The following is a 27,799-nucleotide window of genomic DNA, read 5'->3' on the forward strand; positions in this document are numbered from 1 at the left end:
GGGGATCCAGAGGAGCTTGGTTTTCGCATAAGTTGGTCCGTGCGTGGTGGAGCATTCCGTGTTGACCGATGGGCAATTCAAGAGCGATGATGTCTTCGTCGCTGAGGCGTTTGAGTACGTTCGTTGATGGGATGGCCTGTGCCGTTAGTATCCTGAACGTCTCTTCCGTAAGGCCTGCTGCCTCGCACCATGCTTGGAAAGTTTGTTCGGTGTCTCCCATTGTTGTAAGTTATGAATGGTTGGTTGGCGGGAACAATAGCTTGTGGACAAAGTACTATGTACGTGCGAACGCTCGAGGGTCAAAGCTAACAATGAATACTCTAGGGTAGCCTCGTTCCCACGATATCCAGCACAGCCTCGAACCCGCCCCATTTAAATTACAATGAAACAAGTATTATTGCACACGAAAAGTAAAATATTGTGCTCTCATTTCAGGGGATTATCTTATCGGCAGAAGGGGTGGGAGCTTTTTATACAGTGCAAGATTTACAAGTACCACACAGAAGGGGCTTACAACTTTCACTGATACAATGAAATACCATCTTATCCTTCAGGCAATCACTGCAAGTTATTTGCCTCTTACAGTCTTGCTTGTAATTGTATATCCTGCATTGTACACAAATCCCTCCCCGTTGTCTAATAACGTAAGGCTGCTTTCACAATAATGATAGGGGGTGCCTGGAGGAATCACAATTGAAATCTTATTTTTTCAGATACTGCCTCATGCCCTTGAAAAATTTTCAAGTTCCCTGTCCATATGATCAAAATTTTTCAAGTCCCCCCAGTTATTATATAGCCGCATTCTTATTAGGGGTGCACGCAAAAAAAATAAACATTTATTACATAGCTCTGCTCACAGATGTTTGACGCTACCTGTTATTAGCAGTTAGTAGAGCCATATTTTTCAGGCAAGTTCTTAAACTGATTCGTTTTTAAATGCATCAGTGGACTTTTTGATTTATCAGCCAAAGCAGACTTGAGTTAATCCAACTCTGGCCAGGTCAGTGGCACCTGCTAAAGAGCACACAAAATGACACTCATGAGAGAGTATGCAAATTGTCAATTCCTTGCCACATTTTACAAAATTGTGAAAAACTGAGCACAGTGACCTAGCAAAATTTTTTTTTCAAAAGTACAAGATATATATGACTTAGATGATACTCAAAATTGACAATACTGGGAGGTTAAAATATTCCATTAACGTTTTAATTTATGTAACTTTCGGTGTAATAATGGCAAATTTGGTAAACAATGGTTTTTTCACTCCAAATCTCCACATTTTTGCATTTAAATTAGTATCTATTGTCAAAGTTTTACTTCTGCTTTATTTTACAATAAGAATGAAAATTTGAAAAGTTATCGGCATGTGACCCCATCATTTTTCTTTGCCAGAATTCAAAATTCTCTGATAACTTTCAAGTCTCATGGTCTTCCATGTGTTGCTCTGTGCCCTGATCTTGTGTATGAGTATGTTTCACGATCAATAATGTCATTATAACCCAATCTCTTCTTTAACCACATCAGAGCCAGAGCTGTCTCTGTCACTGCAGGTATGCAGTGACAGCGACACAGGGCAGTAGCTGTATTAAGGGACTGGTCAGTTTCTTTGGCCAGGGAGACCTGGTGGATTCATAGGGGGGTCTCATCCTGTTTTTGACTTGGTGATGGCAGAGTGGGGGTGGGGGGTGTAGTGTCAGTGTGTTTTTTAGTCCCTGAGGACATAGTCCGGGGGGACTATTAGATTGGGTTCCGTCTGCCCGTGCTTCTGTATGTCCTTGCGTCTGTGCGTCCGCAGCTGTAACTCAAAGATGCAAGACCCAATTTTATTCAACATGGTACAAGTACAAGGTACTTCAGGGTACATATGCATGTTAATTTGTTTGCGATGCAATCGAATATGGCCGCCTGGCGGCCATTTTATTGTGAATTTTTCATGTTTACCGGTAGAGCCATAACTCAGACATACTAAAACTGATTTTGTTCAAACTTGCCACAAGGATAATGTAGTATAACATACATATGCATGTGAATTTTTGTCACGATACGATCCAATATGGCTGCCTGGCGGCCATTTTGCTGTGATTTTTTCATGTTTAGAGCCATACACAGACATGCACCGACTTGTTTCGTTCAAACTTGGCAAAAGGACAATGTGCTATGACATACATAGCATGTCAATTTTTGTGATACGCCCAAAGTGGCCTCCTGGCGGCCATTTTATTGCGATTTTTCATGTTTAGGGCCATTACTCAGACATACACAGACTTGTTTTGTTCACACTTAGCAAAAGGACACTGTACTGTGACATACATGTCAATTTTTGTTGTGAAATCCCCAATATGGGCCAGGCGGCCATTTGGTTTTGATTTTAGCTACTATAGACTATAGTCTATAGAAGCTATTGGGATGGGTATCCGTCCGGCGTCCGGCGTCAGTCTGTATGTATGTATGTATGTATGTATGTATGTATGTATGTATGTATGTATGTATGTCCGTTTGTGAGGCGTCCGTCCACTCAAATATCTTGAGAACCGCAGTACTTACTGATTTGATATTTGTTGTGTAGATGAAAAATATGATTTGAGAAACTATTTTTTTTTATTTTTGATATTGTTGAAAATAGGCAAATTAATGCCAAAAAGGTGTTTTTGGTAAAAAATCTTCTTCTTCATAACCGCTGGTCAGACAGCTTTCTTATTTGGTATACAGGTCCCTAGGGGTAACCCAAGTTAAATTTGTTCAAACTGTGATGAAATATGCAAATGTGTATTTTTAAGGAATTTTTTGTCATTTTTGGTCAAAATTTGACTTACATTGTATGTAATTCTTGTACTGTATAAACCCTATCAATTCACCCAGAAAAAAATAATTAATATGATTTTAAATAATTGAATTAATTAGGAAATCATCAAAGCCAAAATAATTTTAGTGTAGAATTATCAGAAAGTTCAACTTTTTTTGACAGTTCATAGTGAAATGTTTACCATCTTGGAGGATTAAAACATGTAAAGGCAACTTTCCTGAATCCCAACTTTGACATATTCTGAACCGTCATTTATTGTGCCCTGTATGTTATCTAAAAGAAATTGCTCAAAATAGTCAATAGAGATAGAGATAGAGAAAGTTCTAATTTCCATTTATGGTTGACTTGGTAAGGATAAAATAAAATTACTTTTTGAGGAAAAAAATAGAGTGGTCAATTAAAAGAGTGGTCAAAGTGATAGGGTTTTTATGGTAAAGCTGGTCTGTAAGATTCCTCATGTGCTATTTATAGCAATTATGCAATCTGTGTAAACAGTGCAATGAAAGTTACATGATTCCGTATAATGCTTTTGATGACCTTGAACTTCTTAAGTTTCAAACATTTGTCTCTTCAGTGTGCTTTCTCTGAGTATGTACAGTCTCAACTTATTCAACAGAACTCACTTACAATGTTAATCAAAGATATCCACCTTCTTCATCAATACATGTGTGCGCAAAAGGTTATTCTCTACATAACACAGCAGAGCTCTGTCAACTGTTGAGTTGCTTGTTCTTTCAAAACGCTGGTCAGACAGCTTTAATATTTGGTTTACAAGTCCCTAGGATGACCTAAGTGAGATAATTTCATACAGTCAGGAAATACTTAGTTTTGTATCCATGTCTATAGTAGCTTCAGGGAATTTGGCCCTATGTTTTCATGTTAGAGTCATTACTCAGACATGCCAAAAGTGATTTTGTTCAAACTTGGCACAAGGACAATCTACTACGGTATGACATACATATGCATGTCAATTTTTGGCGCGATACGATTCAATATGGTCACCTGGCGACCATTTTGTTGCGCTTTTTTCATGGTAGAGCCATCACTCAGACAGGCACAGATTTGTTTTGTTCAAACTTGGCAAAAGGACAATATGCTATGACATAAATATGCATGGTTTGTTGTGATACGCCCCAATATGGCCGCCTGGCGGCCATTTCGTTGAATTTTTTCGTGTCTGGCGCTATTACGCAGACATGCCAAAACTGATTTTGTTCAAACTTGGCACAAGGACAATGTACTATGACATACATATGCATGTCAATTTTTGTCACGATACGTTCCAAAATAGTCGTCTGGCGGCCATTTTGTTGCAATTTTTTATATTTTGAGCCATTATGCAGACATGCCTGATCTGATTTTTTTCAAACTTGGCACAAGGACAATGTACTATGACATATACATATGCACGTCAACTTTTATCACAATATTATAAATGGCTCCTTCCCAAAAACTGCAGGGGCCAATCAACTTGCAATTTGGTGTTTGGCATGCATGCCATTAGCCCGAAACATCTGGCCAATAAAATCGTGAGTGGTCATGTGACCTTGGCTGCCATGATGGATTTTCAAACAATTCATTAATATTTCAACATATTTCTTCTCAAGAACAAGCAGTTACTGTGTTCTGTACAAGGTTATATTACCATTGTCTACAAAATGCGTTAACATTTCGGAGTCCATATCATTTGCATGACAAAACACTACGGAGGCCAGAACTTTTCAATAGACTGTGAAATGATGAAAATTAGGTTTGTTTGTTTGTTTAAGATTTGCTGATTTTATGCTGCCTTTAATGACCACTCTCTTTTTCTCCATTTTAATCACTTTCATTCAAATGAGTCTTTCAACATGTTTCTCTAGTGTATTCAAAGAGACAGAGTAAACACTCTTCCTAACAAGTTGTGGGCTTGCCAACTGCATTGCAATCGGCCATTTTCATGACTATTTCATCCTGGTATTTCCATCGGTATTCATTAGGGGAATTAAGACTGCATTAACTTTCATGCTACCTGAAACCCGAGTCCTTGCCTGACCAACTCGGGTGACAAACAGAAGACTTTTAATCCCCAAGGTGTGAATGTTCCATTGTTATGATTATCTAATCCAGCTGGCGCCATTGTAGTGCCATTGTAGGAAAGGCAGGTCTGTGCTCTCCCTTGCCTTTCGAAATTGTTTGTAAATTTACGAATTCAGTTCAAAAAAATATTAGTAAGCACAAATTATGTAACGATGAGCCCGCCAATAGACCCTTTCCTCAATCTCTCATGGAAGTTTCCGTGCGCATGCGTAATTATATGCACGTTGCCGGTTTGACCCAGTTCCGCTGCAGTCAAAGTCAACCCTCTGGAACATTCGTTGACTCTCTACGTAGAATTCGAGTATGCAAACTCTGCTCCTGTATTTCCGGGCTATTTTGCCATTTCATGGAAAAAGCCTCTGCATGAAAATCATTACACTAATTTTGTAATTTTGCTGTGGATTAGTTTACAAAAATGTTTCTAATTTCTGACAAAATCGAAGTGGTCGATCGTGTGACAGTTCGATAACCATATGTCAGCCCTGATTTTGTGGAGGGACCGTGCCTGATGTTATACTGGTACTAGTGTACTTTGATGAGGCCAAACGCTTTAAAGTATGACAAAAACTCGAGCTCAGATGTTACGTTTACGTATCACAAGTTTCAATTTGATTGAAATTTTGTAATAAGTTAGGCTATCAAACAGCGCGCACAACAACCATTGCTCTGGCTGGAGCTGGCCCCTTGCCGGTAACACAATGACTCATTGACAGTTCCCAATGATATTTGACAACTGTTTTCTTTCCTTGTCATCAGTTAGTCTTTAATAAAAAATGTCCAATGTACAGAAGTTTTGGCTTAACTTTAACAGTCTGAACATGCCGGGTTCCTTTCTCAAGGGTGAGCAAATCATGTTTTGAGTCACAAGCCCCCGTAGCCAAAATATTTACTAACAGCCGGCCCGTCAGTGACTCGTTTAATTTTGTGAAGTCCATTTTTCCACTGCCTGCTCTCAAACTGCAAAATGTGAGGGAAAAAATGTTTGGCATGAGGATTTTTGCCTAAGTTAACGAAACTTCTGAACCCAAAAATATGGCAAGATACCAATCAATTCTTTTTAGCGTAGTGCATGGCCGTTCTTACGTGCATACATGATATGACTGAACTGTGATACTTTTGTGATTCCCAACTACTTCCATGTGATATTTCGGTGACCTCAACGACTCTCTGCAATAGAAGCATTGTCTCTTGATACCAATGTATTAATTTAGGAAATAAATGAAATTCCAACAAAAAATCACACTAATAATTGCATACACAATGTTTCAAATTTGTGTCAATCCCGATGTCATATCCGCCATAGTTGTCAATGCAAGTCCAGCAACTCAAAGGCGATCATTTCTCTCTTGGCACAAGTGATTTCATTGCTCACAGCATGGTCCAAATGAATGATATTAGCTCATATTTGGTTTTATAAATACCAAAAAGAGCTTATATGATGACTGTATGTCTATATATTTGTGGGTATGTGCGGATGTATGTCCGTCACACACAAAGGCTCCCATACTGCCAAAGCTACCATCTCAGTATTTGGTGTACAGGTAGATGTAGGGGTTGAGATGTGAATTTGTTCAAATGAACATATCAGTGTCAAAAATGTGCAAATGAGGTAAGAAAAAGGGAAATTCTGCATGTGTGCAGGAGTTACATGCCAGTAAGAAACAGGCAAACTCCACTTATCTTGAGTCATTTCCTGTCATTGTTTATGAACTGTTACATATTAACAGAACTGCCTAAACCATAGACATTAGAACTGCCCAAACCATAGACAGTATAGAGGGGAGGAAGACCGTCAGTAGAGGGGAGGAAGACCATCTATGGTCAAACTACAGCAAAAAACGAGATGGATGAACAGTCTCATATACATTACGTTTACTTTTAGTACTTTGTGCCCTGTGGGCACAAGGTACTAATGTGATGGCGCGGCCCAATACGGCCAACATAGTGGGCCGTATGCTGTGGACGCAGGTATCTCAGAAACGCTTCAGTAACTTTTTCTGAAATTTGGTCTGGTGGTCACTTGGGCATGTATCTCAAACGTCTTTTTTCTTTTTTGATTGAATCATTTTAAGTCACTTTTTATCACAACTGGAAGTTGTGATATAGAGGTGGTTTCAACCGGTGTTTGATGTCGTCCATTTCCGTAAACGACAAAAAGTCAAAAACTGCTGAACAGACTGCGTTGATATTTGGTACCGATATTCAGACTGGTTCCAAGGTTCCAATTCCGAAAAATGGAGCCAAACGGAAGTGGCGGTTATATAGTTTTGGGAATTTCTAACCCCCCTTTTTAACTAATTGATTTTAGGGGTCTTTCATATATGTAGTTTTGGAATGTACACCAATCCTGCATTGTGGACTGTTTTATGAGTTGTGGAACAGAAATGAGGTTTTGATGAATGTTAAAAATATGCAGGATGGCTGATTCAAAGTATAAAAGATTTCTATGCTCTTTTGGGTATCAAAAGCAATAAAAAAAAACATATTTCATAGTTTAGATTCTCACTTTTGAGATGACCCTAAGCATTTGTTATGTAAACATCCTTGAGTCAATATACAGACTTTGACATTCCTGAGATTAAGTATCCACGACCTCACATGTTACAGTCTTTCACTACCATGGTATGGCCCAAACCCATTGTTATCAATGGTGAGTGTGGACCTGTCTACAGGAAATTGGGGTGAACAGGTTAGACAATGCCGTTACAAGTTGTAGGTTAGTTATCAAGGTAGCACCAGCATAGAGTCCTAAGCATGTCCATGTGTTCTCACAGCAAATTACAGGGAAAAAAATTATTTGAGATGTTTCTCTCCTTTAAATAGAAGTATATTACAATTAAACCTGTCATGGATGGATTGCTCTCAAATGATCTGAAACACAGTTATTGCCCATTAGCAACAAATCTATAGCAAGATTTATGTAAAGTTCATGAACTTACACACGGGTCAGTCACAATCAGGGTGCGCTAGAGTGTGTCACTTAGATCAAAATTTCAAGTTCATGATAACTGTCCAGTTAAATAATATGTTGAAAGGTTATGGTATGGGGCGTATCTTCCTAAATTTGGTGAAGCAAACGTCATTAGTATTACCACAGTCCACATACTTTTATATGGTCGACGCAGTGTCACGGACGCTACAGAAAAGTTGTACATGAAACACAGATGTCATAATAAAATTTTAAACAATGATTTGTTAATGCTTTCTTATGTTATTACAATATAAAAGATGCATATTGGCATTAAAATAAGCTATACTTGGTATGATTTACTTAATTTTTCCATGAATAAACACAACCTCAAGTTTAGTGAGAAATACAACAATATTGATCATATTTTTTAATAGGACTTTCAACTTCTCTATGTCCTTACGCCGGTATGCTGTACTTAAAAGTTTTATTGTCATGAATTAACCATGCTATAGCAACATTATTAATACCATTCAATGTAATCAAAATGAACTTCTTTCTAAAATATTTTCTGTTTAGTATGACATATAATTTTGTCACGGACGCTACCAAAATCAAACTTGAAAGTTAGGTCAATTTGAAATATAAAAAGCAATTAACAATCTGGTTTTTTCTTTCTCTTTTCTCCAAAACCTTTCTCTATCAAACATTTAAATTGTGAAAATTGTGTCAAAACATTGACAATTTCTTTAAATTGAACAAAAAGGCTATAGCAACTACTGCAAAAATCAGTTGGAGAAAAAATCACTGCAGCTGAGCTTACTTCTGGGATCAACCCTCGAGTCGTTTTCTAACGACACTCCTCATGGTCTATAAAACGAGTATCTAAAACAAATCCTTCTTACAAAATCATAGCTCGTTATGTAACTTTGACCAACATGTGAAGGAGTAAGCAGTCCGTCGATATCCGGAACGACAACCGAAAAGTCCAGTGAGTTAATTCAAACACACTTTGCCCATATCGCTCAAACAGTTAAAAGGTTTCACGATAGCGGTTTTAACAACGGGGAAACTGATTTTTTTTTTTGTCTCCATTTTATGCCACAACTAATCGTATAAACCATGATCCAATCTGTCATCGAATTGGTACTACAATCAACCAAACTGAAAAGATTGCTGAGCAATACAGAAAACATCATCTGGCAAAGAAAATCAAAAACTGAGAGAGCTGCCATATAAGTAATCAAAGTTGGCGGCATGAATTAAATAAACCAATACTCTCCTCAGACCAAACCGATTTCAAAGGCCGTTTACAGCAAATATTGTTAACGAAACCATGAAACCTGGGAATGGCTAAACACAGAGAAATAAGATTTATTTCTCGAAACAGCCTTTCACAACATGCTTTTCAAACACCGGAAAGCAGGCACCAATATCGACCCGAAATCTATTACAAAGTCCATGAAAAATTGACACAAGACCAAAAGTTCGGTTAGTTGATTTAAATGCCTAAAACAAGTAATCGTTGTCAGATTAGTACAACATTTACTGTTAACATAACGAGCACTAGCAACACTCAAAATATGCCCTAAAAACAAAAATCCTTATAAGCGTCCAGAAACTCCGGTCGATGCTGGGTCATGTTAATTATAATATGACACCACACACCGGATCGCTCACTATAGAGTCAGTCAATAGTAGCTAACTCTCTCAATAACGAATCTGGCTTCTCCTCCTCGAGAATGAAGATGACTTCATCACACAACCAAGCTGAGGGATACAAAACAAGAGAGCGACTGATGAAGGAACCCCATAGGACGAATCACTCAATCAACAATCCGATTTACTGGGGACACAGATCACATGACTAGGGTCAAAGCACTGTCGATTCACCGGTGTCTCGCCATGTATTCCACACAAAATAAATGCAATGATCCTTTTATTCACTATATCGAAATACTAAACAATCTTGGTAGAGCCGATGTGTGGAGTTGCCCTCATTTTCCTTTATATAAAATGTGGTGGTTATTTCACATTTAGATTGGCTTATAATCTGAAAAACAGTGTTTGCATTTTATTGTAGCATCCGTGACATAATGAATTGAAATTCAAAACACAATAATAAATGCATATACAGCACAGAATTCATCGTTCTTTTCACTAGAATTCTAATAACATATTCAATATAATTACTGCATTCTTAAAAAACACCAATCTGAGTGTTACAGTTGAGGCTCAACATAACTTTTTGAGTGTTTTATTACTTTTTAAAAAATCAATTTTGTGCAAATTTACAATTTTATGCCTTTAAGACATTTTGTAACCCGAATCGATGTATGTACACACAATACACACTAGTATTTATATGTTTCAGTGGATTAACTGCTTTAAAATGTTTTAAATAGTTATTAATTATGACTATGTAGTAAACACCGTCACGGACGCTACACCGTCACGGATGCTACATTTCCATATTTTAGGAATATTAATAGTGAACACAAGGGACAGTAATTATATAATTTGTTTATTTAAGGTAGGCACCTATTGACACTTAGGCCTGTGACATCAGATCTTTTATAACTCCTGTTGTCCTTAAGATATGAGTGTGTCACGGACGCTACAAGAAATTCCGACCACAACGATCTCCATTTTCATTTATTCACAAAACAATACAATATGCAATTTATTTAAATTTTGGTGTATAAAATGCTTGCCATGGATGTTGAGGTTGGAATTAAATTCAATATTACAATATTTTATCCATTTTTCTACATATAAACTAAAGGTATATGTACTTATGGTCATAAAACACAAAAAACATAACGATGTTACAGTTTTGGTAAAAATACCACAGTTTCTGTTCCGATGCACATAATCACATGAAATAACTTGTGAAAGAAAGGTTAGGTATTCTGCAATAACATATGTAAGCTAAAAATTCCACAATTTTAACACTGTGTTCCAAAAAACATTTTGAAATTAAGTAAATTTGAAGTGAAACAGCATAACGCTACTTTTTACAGTTTTTAAGGCATTTTTGTGGATGTACAACCAAACCTGCACAATGTATGCAATATTTCTTTATGTGACCAAGTTAGTTACAACTATTACTATTTATAAGAAACAAATAAGCAATATAATATCAGTCTGAATAGCAGATATATGTCCATAACAAATGAAAATCATCTAGCGCACCCTGATTGTGACTGACCCGACAAGGTATTAGACAAAAGATGACCATGACTTTGCTGCTTTTCAACATTTATTTCATTCAGATTTCCTCAGCTTAGTGTATAATTTGTAATCTTAATTACTGTCAACCTAGCTTTACTAATTCTAACCTCATTATTCTTACACTACTGTTATACCTTATAACCACAAAATTTCAAGAGATGCATATATGATTGTCACTTAACAAACAATTTACAAATATGTCTTCTGCTTTTTTCTCCATATACATATACATGTCCCTTTTCTCATAAATATGGGCTTAAAATCGCAATGTGAAAAATAGTCTTTCAGCTGTATGTTGCTCATTGACTTCGTGGTCTGTCTAATTAGTCCCCACGGACACCGTCCGGGGGGACTTATAGGTTTGGTCATGTCCGTGTGTGCGTGCCTGCGTCCGTGTGTGCATCCGTCCGTCTGTTCACGCAGATATCTCAGACATGCCCTGGTCAATTTCTTTCAAACTTTGCACAAGGATAGTACCCTACCCCATACAGATGCACGTCGATTTGTTTCACAATGCGATCAAATTTGGCCATGTTAGAGGACTTTTTAGTTTACACCACCATAGACAACCATGTATAAGTCAGCTGTCTATAGAATCCCATGTATAAGGCCAAGTAAAATAAAAATTTAGTTTCTCATCATATTGCAAAAAGGATGCAGTGACACAGTTTTTAGTCCCCATGGATGAAGTCCAGGGCCTTATAGATTGGGTCATGTCCCTCCGTTCACGCAGATATATCAAATATTTTGACAAAATCTCCCGTGACCTCAGTGACCTTTGACCTCAAATATACATATTTGTCCATAACTCAGTAACCACAAGTGCTACACCCTTCATATATGGTATGATGGGACACTGCATGACGCCACATATTGTACCTCATTAATTATGTGCATATCTAATTTTGAGCGAGCCAATAGAGCTAGGTCTGATTTTTGGTATATAGGGATGACTTAGCAATTCAATTTTTTTGACAAAATGTCACATGACCTCAGTGACATTTGACCTGAAATATACATATTTGTCCATAACTCAGTAACCACAAGTGCTACACCCTTCATATATGGTATGATGGGACACCGCATGACGCCACATATTGTACCTCATTAATTATGAGTAGTTTCACAATGTACCAGTTGTGATCAAGTGCCATTGGCGCTATTTTTTAGCTTTTTTCTGAAAACCACTATTTTCACTTTTTCCTCAAAACCACTGATTTGATTATGTGATGTTTGGCATGGGTGTTCGTATAGTTGAAATACCGTCAGAAATGTTCAAATTTGGTGATACATGCCTACATTATTTTTAAACAATATTTTTATCCATTTTATTTTATATTTACTTGATTTTGCCTCACTTTCGCTAAAGCTACCGTCTGCGCATGCGCACAACTGTAGGACAAAATCTGAGTTGAAGAATCGAAACGGACGCCATCTTGTTTCTCGGTATGGGCACATTTTTTACATTTTGAACGTTTCACTGTGTATTTCAACATGATCTATAGTTATGAAGTTGACAGTGATGCACTTTTGCAGCTGTCGTGTATTTTTTGGTACGAAAGGCGCCTTTGATCGACTGAAGAATGATGGCCTCCGTAGGCGATAAACACCGGTACTGGCAGGCATATCAGTTCTACTGAGGAAGTAATCCACTGGCCCGTATAGGTCAGGGGCTCACTTAGGGGAGAACCACTTGATTTCTGGGGGGGTATGGAGGATTTCGAGGAAAAAAAATTGTCACCAGGTAAAATAAAAGACAAAAATTAAGCCTGTAATGGCCAGTGTTCATTCTAGGACATAAAAACAAGGGGCCACTTTGGGCCCCTACTCCTGTCCCAAGGGGGCCATTTTATAAAATCGGGGGCCGTCATGATCACACATGTAAAACCCTTGAATTTTCTGCTGAAAATACCATAGTCTATCAAGTCAAGAAAAGGAGAATACTAGAGATCGGGCCACCTGTAACCAACGAAGCCTACAGCAAAGTTGTGCTCCGTATACGCAACAGGCCCAACAATGGCAGCAGCAAACTAACCGTTTGGTTTGATTCAATTGTTTACGTAACTTATGTGATGAATTATTGATGTCGGATTACAAATTACTACGGACTGTGATTTTGACTGGAAACGATCATGATCAAAGCTTAGCGCACCGGTAGGATTTCTCCGAGTGGCCCCCGATTTGCACTGGTCGACAATTATCACACTGATACAACACGAGAGTGTAACCCGTACGACCTACATAAAGTGATCGATACATCAACTTTTAAACATAACTTGTATGTATTAGCAAATTTACGATCATTGGTTCTGATCTGGCTACTCTGGAGATATGTCCGACCTAAACTGTGTTGCTCTTCAAAACGATCTTATGGCCGGCCAAGCATGAATATCGAATGCTTTCCAAGTTGCAGTGTTCAACGTTTCGCTGGTATGGACGGTAGACATTGCAAACGCTTCAATTTAAGGGACTGCCCGATCATCTTGGGTTCATCAACTATTATATAGTACTGGCGTTAAAAATCTGAGCGGTGACTAGCTTTTCACGATAACACGGCGGCCGCGGCCGGAGCCGTTGACATTCATCGATCGTACCACATGCGCACGGCTCCAATACACCATTGCCCCTACATCAGTCCTTTTTACCCAGCTTCTTATGCACCACCATATATGCCGTAGTGGGCAAAGGTCGAAGGGTAACTGAATCGTTTAACATGGCACACTATGACTGAGGTAATGACCTTCGGGGAGCTAAATGTAAATGAACTAAGTGAACTCTGCGTGATCGACCGACCCATTCATAAAATGTTGCGCCCTTGGTGGCGCATCAAAGGTAGAAATGAGGGCCATTCGAGATTTTTTTGCGCAAATTGCGCAATGGCGCGTCCTAGAATTAACTCTGAATGGCTTGAGAAAAAAATATTCTCATAACAGACAGAAATAAAAAAGGAATTGTCACAATGCTGTCGAAATGAGCAAAATTTTGGAAACTTCATTCTCGTGTATTCTTTGCTGGCATGCTGCCAAAGGCACGCAAATGTTTTTACCACAAGTAATTCTTATGTGTTTTTTTTCCAGCACTTATGATATAAGCATTCACTACTGTACACCTCGGTGCACTTGATGTTTTCCTTCCCTTTTCTGACCCAAGAAATCATGTTTCAGGATTTCTGTTGCAATATCTCAATGGTGTAGGCAATATCTAGATGGGACTATTTGACTTCTCTAAATCGTGAAAATTTAAAACACAAGATAGGAGTCAATAAACTAGTGTTAAAACCAATACATTATTCTCTCAATATAAATATGTTAGAAAGATTACAAGTGACAATGAAAATTGAGGAACAACAAATATAATTAAATACAATGTGTGAGCCTTGTTTCTCTGACCACAAAAGATAACATCTCCCCTGAGAACTTAAAAGGAATTGACTGTTTTAAAGAAAAGCAGGTATAGTACTGATCACAGTTGATTTGCCAAAAAAGTGTTCTATAATTTAAAGTTGTATATATAATAGACTTTCCATTTTGTTTGTCATTTGTTGGAATGTAAAATGAATAAATAAAAACATCCTGTGATATGTGAAACACTGGCTTAAATTTGAAAAATTGCACTGCTACTCCATTTGAAAAAAAAAATTGATGCAGGTCTGACTGTAGAAATAAAAAAATGCTGTCTCTCTAACAAAAAAAGTTCCCATACCCACTTCCTGCATACCCCCCCCCCCCCGAAATCAAATGGGTCTCCCCTTAATATGCGCATGCGCACATAACAAGTTATGTTTCTCGGTCAGTTGCGAATTTTGACGTTTTAAAGGTTTTAGCGTATATTTGATTGCTGTCATGTATTTTTTGGCACGAACCGCTCCTTCGATAGACTGAAGAATGATGGCCTCCGTACTCCCCAGTACCGGCGAATCCATTGCTTTTAATAGCGAGGCAATCCCACCGGCGGCCCGTACTAATAGCTAGCTGGGTGAGAGCGAGGGAATGCTCTGTCCGGTGTCCTTCTACCTCCGGCCTCCATGTCATAACAAACTAGCGTCTTTTTATGTTGATATACTGTCCTTTCGACACAGCGATAACTTTTAGTTTTCTGCTGCTTATTTTGGGTAATTTCGACAGTTGTGCATTGATTTTGACATCATCTTTTACTTAATAACCGTCGATGTCGGCAACTCTCTCGCTAGCCCTGCGTACGATGCTGTGTGTTAGGAACGCACACAGGGAATGCACTGCGTACACTGCGTACGTACGCAGGGCTAGCGAGAGAGTTGCCGACATCGACGGTTATTTACGAAAAGTGAATAAAAGACTGGCATTTTTGGAAGCGATCGAGTAGCTGAGGCGGGCAGGGATACGACTTGGGCCCAAGAACGCTGAATTTCGGCAGTAATTTGGCTTTTTACGTCAAGTCCCAAAATGGATTTGAAGTCACCGACCCTACGTACGTACGGGTCTTTGCAGGGCTGTGTTGAGCGGGGCGAATAGCTGTAGCGGAACACACAGCATCGTACGCAGGGCTAAATCCGACATGGTAATTTTGCATGATCATCAGATCATACATGATCCGAGATTGCAGTTTAGCAAGGTCACGATAACTAATGTTGTTTGTTTCACTGTCGTTTAATACCTATATTTCCACTAAAAGACCATTAGAATTTCCTCCTGGCTACTTTGAAATCGTGCACTGGCATGCATGTAGTTGTCAACATCACTATGCTTTAATGTACAGTAGACTCTCATACTATGAATATATCGACTGTCACTGCATGTGTGCAAATCACTCCATACCATATCAAAAATGTAGTAGTGCGACGTTTGAGCTGCCAGAAGCCAGAATTTACAGTTTACGAGTTATCTTACATGTAAAACCACAGTCGCTCGAGAGCTATTCAGCTCTGGGACTATTCGCCCCATAGACGAGTATACAGAAGCGAGAAATACCCCAAGTCAGGAAACAGAATGGCTATAAAAACCACGCCATGTAACATTCCGTGTCCGATTTCACTGTGAAAATTAGCAAGTTCATCTATCATGCAACCGTCGATCGTTCCCTATCATTCTAAAAGTTCATACCTGATACTTTATCTGATTCAAAAACGCTTGTTTCGTGTGATTTTCGGCCGAATTCGACGGACACCTCGCCAAAACCTGGGGGTGAGCAACATTCCGGTCACCTCTTGGGTACCTCCACTTTACTGACGTTGGCGCTGCCTACCCATGAGGGATGACTGGAATGTGCTCACGCTTATGTTTTGGCCAGGTGTCTCTCGAACTCGGCCGAAAATCACAGGAATGAGCATTTTGTAAGCAGATGAAGTATCAGGTATGAATTTTCGTGTGATTTTCGGCCCAGTTCAGAAGACACGTCGCCAAAACATAAGGCATGAACAACCTTCCAGTCACCCCTCATGGGTACGCGGCGCTAACGTCAGTAAAGTGGAGGTGCCCAACGTCCACTGTAAGGTGACCGGAATGTTGCTCACGCTTATGTTTTAGCGACGTGTCCATCGAATTCGGCCGAAAATCACACGAAACGAGCGTTTGTGAAGCAAATCAAGTACCAGGTATGAATTTTGAGAATGATAGGAAACGGTCGACGGTTACATGATAGATGAACTTGCTACTTTTCACGTTAAAATCGAACGTCGAAGATGACATGGTGGCACAATCCCTATACGAAATAGCCATTTCATTTCCTGACTTGGGGTATTTCTCGCTTCTGTATACTCGTCTATGGGGCGAATAGTCGCAGAGCTGAATAGCTCTCGAGCGACTGTGGTAAAACTCAGTTCTACTGTGAACAAAATGCAAGCTATGTTGTGTAACTATCGTGAATAGCATAATATTTTGTACCTATCACCGTGTCAGAAAATCAGAAGGAAACAACCAGTCAGACAAACTGTGGTCAGGATGATACTGTCCAATTTTAATATTTGTCTCTCGGCACACACCAGATACTCATGACTGTAAAACAACATTTCCATATAATTGTATATTCAGTTTTTTATTTAGTTTGCTTTTCACCATATTGTATGTCCTTCCCTGCACTACATAATTCAAAATAAATATTGTTTTTGGCCTATACATACTTGAGGGGTAAGCTTATTTAGTCTCATACATTAAAGATGCACTGTTTACCTACAGAGTCCAAACTTTTTATCATTGTATTGTAGATAGGTGTACACTCCAAATACTAAGTACAAGTGTGGTGAGTGTAACAAGCAAATGTTTTTTAGTCAATGGTTCATATCAAGGTTGTTGATACTTAGAATCCGCACTTGAACTTATGCTGGAGCGGTAACCAACCAGTTCAAATAACTTTCATTTAATATGTCAAAACAATGACTTTTGCCAAATTTCACATTTATGGCAGTTAATAAACAGTAAGGAGGTACAAAGGACGTCAGTGCCCCCGGGCCCCATGTTTTGTACGAAACATACAAGTTTTTGTAGATAACATCTTAGATAAAAAGAAAAGACTCATTTAAGTGTCTGGATAGACCACACAAGGGAGTGCTAAATTACTTGTCGTGTTGATAGTAGAGACTGAAGTTAATTAGGACAGCACTCTGGCTAACCCTAAGACGTACTGATGCCAAGCGTTTTTTATAGACACACAAGAATAAACAGTGGAGTAAAGTGTCACTTAGACGTCTGTAAAGTTTTACTTCTTAGAAAATGCATGCCCTTCAACTCAATACATGAAAGCCAATATGTTGTGTGGTATCCATGGATCGGTGTTTCATTGAAAGTCTTTTTATTTAACTTGCATATGACAGAATAAAAACCAGTATTCAAAAGACATTTCTATCTGACATGTGGTAATCGCTGCTTCATTCATTACTCTCAGAGTATGTATCCATGTGTCTCGCAAAAAATCCTAATCAGCATTTGTCTGCATTCATTGTATCATGTTTCGTCTACCTAGAGTGTTGACATAGACCGACAGCAAGCTGTTTAGATATCATCAACATGATAAGTATTTCGGCACCTCCGTATCCAAACACTCAAATGAGTCGGTTCTTTTTATCTACGATGTTATCTACAGAACTTGTGCGGGACGTGTACAAAAAGTAAACGTAATGTATATGAGACTGTTCATCCATCTCGTTTTTAGTAAGAGGGACTAGCTGCCTTTCAGCTATGCATGTTGCTAAAGTTGACCTCCAGTACCTAAAATTTCAGACCTTAATTACTTTTGTCATTCTTGTTTTTCTGGTTTAAATATTTCTTGTTGTTTTTCTGGTTGTACTGTGCAGAAATCATTGTCATAACATCAACGTAGAATTTTCCTGCGCTGAACAGATAGAAACAACATTTATTGTTGATTTTTGTTAACCCATACTGGTATGTACCAATTCTGATCAAATTTGAGCGACACCGTATAATTGCAGTATTTTTTTTTATTTCAATGAGTTATACTGATGAATACAACAAATTTCACAGCAATATTGTTTTATTTTGATCTTTGAAAGATCTTTTTTTTCATGCTGCAATTTACCCACTCTGCATAATACTTGATCCATATCGTAAGTTGATTTTTTACGTAGATGCTTGACGTTTTCATGCATAACTTTGTTTTTTTCGAAATAGAGGCATTCTGTCGCTTTATCTCCATGTATCAATTGTGGAAATAGATGAAATTACAACAAAAACTCACTGACAATAGCATCTGTACACGATGTTTCAAAGTGGTGTTGATCCCGATGTCATAACTGCCATAATGCCAGTCCAGCTACCGTATCTCAACGGCCGAACATTTTCTCTTTTTAGAGTTTGACACGAGCAATTTCATCGCTCACAGCATGGTCAAAATGAATTTTTTTATTTTGAAGAGTGATACTGATCACTACAACAACACGGTGTCTAGGTGTTTTCATGCTGCAATTTACCCACTCCGCATAATACATGATCCATATCATGACAGTTGATTTTTTACGTAGATCCTTTACATTTTCATGCATAAGTTTGTTGGGTTTTTTAGATAAATTTCAAGCTGCAAGTTCTGATAACTACTATTATTATTATTATTATTATTATTAGACTTTATTTAAACTCGATAGACTGTTGAGCCGAAGGCTCTTCTCACACAGTGTCGAGATGCAAGAAATATACAATATGTACATTAAAAAAAAAATATAAAAAAACAGAACAGAGAAAAACAAAACATTAAGACATCAAGAAACAGACGACAAAATATAAAAAAAACTCCAAAAATGGCTCAAAAATTACATTTTGCCCAAAAGATGAGACTTACATTTCGTTTTAAAAGAGTGAAGAGTAGAGCAAAATTTGACATCTGCTGGTAAACTATTCCATATTTTGACACCGCTATACGTAAAACTCCTCTTAAAAATTTGAGTTCTGTGTCTTGGAATATATAATTCATTTCTGTCTACAGATCTTGTACCGGTACTACGACTGTGGACGTTCTGGACACTTCTAAAAACATTCAAATAATTAGGAGCCAAATTATTTTGGACTTTGTACATCAAGACTGATTCATTAAAAACAATCCTTTCTCTAAATGGTAACCAGTTTAAAACGTCGAATAAATTACGACTAGGAGTGCTAAAATCTGAGTCTAAAAGTACTCTGGCTACAGCTTTCTGTAGTCTTTCAACACGAAGTAAAAGTTTGTTGGAACAATGACCCCATATGTTAGAACAATAGTCAAAATGGGGTAAAATAAAACAATTGTAAAATATCATCTTAGCTCTCTGAGTTAAAAAGGGACGAATACGTTTTAGATGCAGCAATTTAAAGGCTACCTTACTACAAACTGAATTTACTTGCTTTCCCAATTTAGGGTGTCGTCAATGGTTACACCCAACAATTTTTCATGGGTTACACAATCGAGCTGATCATTGCCACACATAACATTGATGTGATTTTTCGTTCTGGCTTTTTTCTGCGTTGTACCAATGACAATAACCTTAGTTTTCTGTGAATTAACACACATGCTATTTTGATCGGACCAGCGTGTGATCAGATTCATATCTCTGCTCAGCTTGGTTTCAATTTCGTTAATTTTGGACTGATCACCTGAGCTGCTGTGTCATCAGCATACATATACATATCAGAATTTTCAGAAGCCAGAGGGAGGTCATTTATAAAAAGTAGGAACAACAGGGGCCCTAAAATAGATCCCTGCGGTACACCTGTACTGACAGGAAGAGAATCACTCAGGGTTCCATTAAAGGACACAACTGAGTTCTGTTTGCGAGGTATGAAGTGAAAAAGCCCATTGTCTGCTCTGAACAACCATAAAGTCTGAGTTTCTTAAGTAAAGTACCATGATGAACTAGGTCAAAGGCTTTTCTAAAATCAACGAGTAAAACACCTATTAGATTTCATACGTTTTTTATCCAGAATTGCATGATTTCTTTAATTTTGAACCTTAGAGAAGAATGCATTTTAAACCAAACTTCGCGTTGTACTTTGAAGTCTTGCTGGGGTGTCCAAAAGCAAGTGCTTGCATCTTGCATTTAATAGTTCCAAATTCCCAGTTCTTATTTTGACTTTTGATGTTATCGATGTATAATTCTGAGGGCCGGCCCAACGTAAGGTTACGAACAGAACGCCGTAACTATAGACCAGTACATCGACGTTTTGGGGCATGAACTATCGTTTTTTAGGTTTTTAACACTTTCACTGCGTAATTAATTTTTATACATGCATTCCTGTGCGTAGTTTTCTATGGAAATATAGCCTTATAAATATTGATTTACATGCATGAGCTGTATCTTTGTAATTATAAGAGTATTCGGGACAATTTTTTCAGTGAGTATTGCAATATGACAGAGCATCATAAAAATGCACAAAAGGTCATGTGACACACCTAGAAGGTCACGTGATCATGGTGGCCATATTGGATTTTACCCAAAAAAATTCAAAAAATGTTGCATTTTTTGTTATTTCAATATATAAATGTATTTTTTTCAGCGTAACACTTTAAAAATTACTACTTACGTTTCATTAACTCATATTCAGTAGGGGGAACACATACCGTACTCTAAACATATTGCACATAAATGAGGTTAATATGCATATTTATTACAAGTTCATCTTCGAACAACAGGTATCATCTGACATTCAAAAGAGAGCTATATTATATATAAGCTTATATACTGGTAGCTAGTCTTATGTGTAATTGTCATTGATAGATTGATGTCGTACAACATCGACAGGATACCCAATCAACGTTTGTGACGTCGGTCACGGCCCAGGGCATGAGATTTGAGGCGAGCGATCGCTCCGCTCGCCTAGCGCTCGCACAAATCAAAATCCACGCGAACGATTTTCCGCTCGCGTGGCAACTTGGACAGGACTGCGACATGTTCACACGATGAATGCACTGCAAAAAAACTGGCGTCTGAGCACGTGTTCATCATCGGAATGACAGGCTACAGCCTGCAGACTTCAGCTTCTTTTTTGTAAAAATTAATTAAATTGTAGCGTACATATGAACAAGAGAAACAAAGCCATGCGTACATGTGCCTATACCGTGTCTTTGCTATACATGTATATGCATTCGCGTTCAGAAAACACAACGGTCCCTACAAGGGATTAGCCGTGGCCAGTAAAACTCATCAAAGTGTGTTGCTTTGTATGCGATGTCTGTACAGAGTACGCAACCACGACTATATTGAACGTAAGCCTGGGATCTGTCCGGAGCGGGCGCTCCATAGCTATACCAGTATAGATCATACAGGCAATTCATTCAACACAAATTTTGCGATCCTCCCTCATTAGTTCGTACTTATTTTCTTGAAAAGTGTTTGGCTGACTGCATAATTAGGAAGAACCGTATTCTCGATAATTAAGAGCACAGAGATTTCGACAAGAATTGAATATGCAGTTTGGAGAAATATTTGAAGATGTTGATGCACGATCGCCGCTCTCATATGAAAACCTCCTCGGAAATACGGCGCGCAGTTTCTCCGCCGAAAAGAGCCGATTTTGAATCCAAAACTTGCACTGATCTTCGTTTTCGAGCACACCCACCTCGCCTAGGTACACGATGTGCTCAGCCGCGCTTATAAACTTACGCAAAGCCTACTTTTCTCTCTCTACGCGAGGGAAGCGTTCGTATCCGCGCCGCCATTGTTAATCTCATTCACCCATGAGCACTCGGGCAAAAACCAGCCTTGCAAACAAAAGAGCATCGCGATATCGAACTTCAAATCAAAAGTAGACGTTCTGAGAGGAGTGCAACAAGAGAAAATTGTGAAGTATGTAAAACTTCTGAAGAGATAAAAAGAAAAAATTATTTTGTCAACAGAAAATGGTCATCGTAGATTGTAATTAGCTAAGAGGTGGTTATAAATAATGTTAATTACAGAGTGCTACATCGATAGTGTTATATCATAGCACAGTAAGTTGTCTGTATTTTGTGACTTGTCCAGTGATCAGGACTGTATTGCCGATACTGGTTCTTACTATAATAATACTTACATTAAGTTCCTATAACAAACAAATATAACAAAAACAAAAAATCAGAAAAAAAACTAAAAATAGATATTCTCAAGTAGAATGCACAAGACACAATTAACGATTTCATAATTCTTTTTATTTGCTTCACTCTCCCTATGCATTTCAGGGGAGTAGTTTTATCACTCTCGTAACACTCCCGCAGATAATTTTAGGAGAGTGATTTTCAGCTCACCAGCACTTTTTAAATCTCATGCCCTGCCGGCCCTTTGTCGCACTTTCCTCTCAGCATGCTCAGCTGGCCTACCTTCCTGTCTTGCTTGCAATCTCTGTCTTTGCTCAACTGGTTCAGGAACATATTCAAGTTTGGTATTAGAGTTGTAATTTGAAATTTGACTTCCGCTATCTCCGTCGAGTTCAGTTTCACGATCAGTGACAATTCCACTATCACTGTCTCGAAAAACATGCTCAAGGGCTTAGACCGTGTTAAACTGTGCCGGCGTCGCCATTTTTAAATACTCTCTGAGAGAAAAACAACAACAGATCAATGATCCTTACAAATCACGGCGGAGAAATGATCGAGTATGGCGGCATTGTTTACAAATTTGGCGCGCATGCTCATTTAGGTTTGACCTCTACCTCATACGCTACGCTAGGCTTGAGGAAATAGTCAACAAACATGATATAGATCAGACAAAGCCAACGTACCGATATATAGAACGCATATAAACGCGTACGTTCTTGGAGCGTTTACGCGCCTCCCGCAGTCTGGCCATTGGTGCAGAATGCGCCCTCCCGCAGTGAAAGTGTTAATATAAGAGTCAGTGGTCTGTGGTATGTAGATATCGACTTCTTGTGATAACTGACGCGCTTATTTCGTGCCGGGCAGTGCCCTGTGTGTCGCCGGGCAGTGCCAGGCATTGCTGGGCAGTTTTAGTAGGACCCGTACATTGTTCACCATGCGCGGTCTGGACTGTAGTTTGACTGTCTTTCAGGCTGACTCTTCTTGATCTCTTCTTGGCGGTTTCATTGTTTCATATTTTTTTCATATCAGTTGCCGTTTTTTGCCCAACTTTCTTTCCCAGCTGAGGATACTATCTATCTAAAGCATTTGTAACTGCCCGCTTCCCTTGATCCATTTGAAGCGGAAAGTTGACAGCATGTGAGTGTTTGGGTGTCTCGAAACTACCGTAATGTATGACACACCAGTATGAGAGTACATGGACCTGAGGATCTTGAAACCTTTTTGCGCATGCTCATGTTATCACAGGGGCAAAGTCCAAAGCTTGCTATCACCGTGTGTCGATGTGCCTACGATAAGGACAGAGTAGTTTTTGAAAGACGAGATATGACAGTATTTCCCCGGAATTCGTAATCTTGACCGAAAATCAGGCTTCAAAAGTGACAAAATTGTTCGTAAATGGCCGATCGGGCATTTATTTTTTTTCGTAAATTTTCATTTTTGTTCGTAATTACGAACGTTACGAGCGATAGCGAGAGCACAGCAGGTCTGTGAAATTTGATCCTCTGGGGAAGTAGGGTATCCCTAAGTTAATGGAGCTTTCCCGTAATGTAATCCATCAGTTTCGTTAATTCATCCTTTGAGTACCAGTCAATTTTTGTTGCCTTCGTAAAATGTACCCCTGTTATTTTTTTTTTATTTTGCCAAAATTTGGATATAAGAGTTATGAAATGAAATGTGATGTCCCTTTGCTCAAAAATTATCAAAAACTTTTACACAAAATGAAATATGCAATAAAAAAATTGACATTCCATTCGGATTTTATGGCGCCCTCAACGGCCACTTTTTTCTATGTTTTAATCACTTTCATTCAAATGACGCTTCACATTTCTCTACTAGTATTCAAAGAGACAGAGTAAACACTCTAATCTTAACCAATTGTGGGCTTGCAAGCAGCATTTGCAATTGACCATTTTCATGACCCTTTAATTGTCGTATTTCCACTGGTATTAATCCAACAGTTTTGTTAATTCACCCTTTGAATTAAATGTTATGTCCTCTTGCTCAAAAATTATAAAAAATACACAAAGATTCATGAAAATTAGTAAAATTTTGGCGGGAAAAACTCTCTCAAAGGGTAAAAATCTCCACAACAGGAGTTGCGTTCTCTAAATTCTGTAGTATTACCCATATATCGTATTTTTCAAGTAAAACTTTTTGTGCATGTGAACTTGACCAAGTGGTTATGATGGTGGACTTCCATGTTGGTGTTACGGCAGATCCAGGTTCAAAACCATCAAAATACAAGTTGATTTTACACATTCCTTGCACAAAAATGTTCATTTCAGACAACATGCCAACAGAAGTACCAGGTTGGACAGTCGTGAATATGGGACTATTGGATTTATGCACTTTCAATGTATTACAGTGACAGAATTTATATTTTGCACAGACTATGTCATTGACAATGACTTGTTGAATTTCGACACAGGCTCATCATTGCCTAAAATGCATAGTGTCAGCCACAAATTTCATCATTCAGTTGCATTTTTCGGCGCGCCCTTCGGGCGCATAACTTTAATTATACCACTCATGGTCATGTGACACATTGTTCTCACCGTACGTTTATTATCGCAACACCAATTGTTCTTATGCAAATAAGTAAACCATTACGGTTCATTGATATGGAAATTAGTAAACCTTACAGTTTAATGAATAAACTTCATTATCATATGAATACAGACGTAAGGTTTACTACTGTCCATATCAATATACGCGTAAAGGTTTACTTATATACATACAAACGAAAATCAAAACATCTGGCAGATTGTACACATGGCATCTTTTAATGAACTAGCAAAATTATATTTCAATGACAACTTATCACCGTGTTGATTTGAATGAAAATATGGCCTGATGAACTTGTGTACGAGGTTATTAAACGTAGTGTTATCTGACGAGCAGCACGGAGAATGGCACTCTTCAACTTTTAATCAACTTTTGTCACAGGTTGTGGGGATTGTAAAGCGTTAGACACGGTTTTCTGCAGGAAATTGCTGAAACGCAGTGTACTTGTGAAATTCTTCATCAGAACGATGACCAGTGCAGTCTTTTAATAGTTGTTCATCGAAGCCCTTTTTCGTACAAAGAAGTTGCTGCAGCAACCTGAATTTAATGAAAATAATCAATAATTGAAAAATATTGCCGTCGAAAAGGAATGACATTTGAGCGGAAAGTAATGGAATCCCACACTTGAAACTCCGTTCAAAGGACAACACTCAGCAGTATAAGTAGGTAATTGTACAGGTTCTCGTGTGTTTACAATTCTAAACCTCAAGGCTTTAGCTGGCAAATTGTAAACCGCACTCAGCCTTCGGCCTCATGCAGTTTACAACATGCCAGCTAAAGCCGTGAGGTTTAGAATTGAAAACCCACCCGAACCCGTACAATTAGACATATTTTTCAGCATGTCCTTTTGACACATAGCCTTAATATATCAGCATATATATATATATATATATATATATATATATATATATATATATATATATATATATATATATATATATATATATATATTCACTTTCCATATATATATATATATATGCGTGCGTGCGTGCGTGAGCGTGTACATGCTCAGTTCGCTCCTGCAATCTTCTATATTTTCTCGATTATTTTTGCGTCTGCAACCGCAATGGTGCTGTGTAAAGATTGTGGTACATCTCAGGGTGTTACTCTGTGCCAAGGTGACTTGGATTTGTGTGCGTCATGCAACAAAAAGCGATTTCATGCTGATCGAGTGGTGGAAGACGAAGTCTCAGTAAACAATGGCGGTGCTGACGTGTGTTTCGACCCTTTGTTATCAAGTGGAATGACCAGGCATCGGGGTTTGAGAAGTTCCAGCTCACAGCATGAGAAGGTTCATTCTGACGGTAATATAATAATTAACGAACTACTGTGCTTCGCAGTGAACAAAATGGACATACTGCCGTTTGAAGTCATCGTAAAGTTGTGTGTAGACGCATTTGATGATCGTGACATTGAAGCCGCCAAACGGTTACTATATGACATGTGTGGAGATTGTAGTTCGCATCGATTTAAACGTCGACAGGGTCTGAATAAATCCCAGTCGAACGTACAAGACATATTGACTCTCTTACATGAGATTGAGCCAGAAAATATCCCTTGTTTTGTTGCAAAGGACGTGTCAAAATTACCTCCTGTTAACTTTGATCACATTGACGTGTCTACACTGTTGTCACAGATGAATCAAGTGAAGCTAGACATTGACAGTCTCAAACAGGGCATTGACAGTATGTCAAGACTTTATTTGACTACATCTAACGATATACGCGAACTTAAAGCTAAAATGTGTGGTTTAAGTCCAGAAAAGTGTACGACGGCAGAATCAGGCAGACCAAAATCTGATCTCTCCGTGGATGATTCCGACATGTCTATTCAGAGTAAATTGCCCATTGTTGATGCTCCTGACGGCGATCAACCACCTGGTGATAGCATGTCTTCGGTTGTATGCGAATGTGGTGTTAATGAGCACGAAAACCCTGCATTGCAACAACAATTGATATCGGCAACTGAAAGCAGCCAGGATCAGACGGACTCTGCTATGGAAATGCCTGAAGATGGTGATAATGATGGTTTTACAACCGTGACATATTCGCATCGAAGGCGCAGACACCAAAGTTATGCAGATGTTGTTGTCAGCGGTCAGACTATCAACTCAGAGTCGTCGTGCAAAATTGCCAGTGCACCTTCTTTATCAACAAGGAGAAACTTAATCGAGCCAGCACAACCAACGACCCAGGTAACAAGCCGTCGCAAGTATATGCTTGGAAAGAGAAAACACAGTGGTCTTATACCAGCTACACCACAAAAGAAACGTGTATTCGTGAGTAGACTGAGACCGGACACTAATGCTGAAAATCTCATCAGATATATTAAAGATACCATGCATGTCGATGTTGCTGATTGTGAGAGACTTCCGACAAAATACAACTCATACGCTTCTTTTGCGTCTCTGTTGACTCAGATACTTTTGTGTCATTGATGTCTCCGATGTTTGGCCAGAAGGCGTGTTAATACGTAAGTTTTACCAACCTCGCAAATCCTAAATGGACGGTCTTCGTATTGTTTCATATAACTGTCGGTCAGTCAAGAACTCGCTAAAAACTGTTAGAGATCTGTGTGAATCTCACGATATTTGTTTGTTACAAGAGCATTGGTTAACCAGCGATAATATGTCTTATTTATCTACCATTCACAAAGATTTTGATTTTTACGGTGAGTCCCCTATTGATACTAGTGAAAAACTTTTGATTGGTCGACCATATGGGGGTGTTGCTATTCTATGGCGTAAG

At 38.5% G+C, this 27,799-nt stretch overlaps 1 protein-coding gene across 1 annotated transcript; it reads left to right on the forward strand.

The window, feature by feature from the left end:
• Positions 1-91: 91 nt before the first annotated feature.
• On the forward strand, positions 92-27,489 carry LOC139133758 (uncharacterized). The gene is made up of 2 exons (XM_070700525.1): positions 92-224; positions 26,135-27,489. The coding sequence occupies exon 2, from the start codon at positions 26,296-26,298 to the stop codon at positions 27,487-27,489; it is 1,194 nt and encodes a 397-aa protein (XP_070556626.1). The 5' UTR covers positions 92-224; positions 26,135-26,295.
• Positions 27,490-27,799: the final 310 nt, after the last annotated feature.

Source organism: Ptychodera flava, chromosome 5 (genome assembly GCF_041260155.1).
Source record: "Ptychodera flava strain L36383 chromosome 5, AS_Pfla_20210202, whole genome shotgun sequence".
In the NCBI taxonomy this organism is placed as follows: domain Eukaryota; kingdom Metazoa; phylum Hemichordata; class Enteropneusta; family Ptychoderidae; genus Ptychodera; species Ptychodera flava.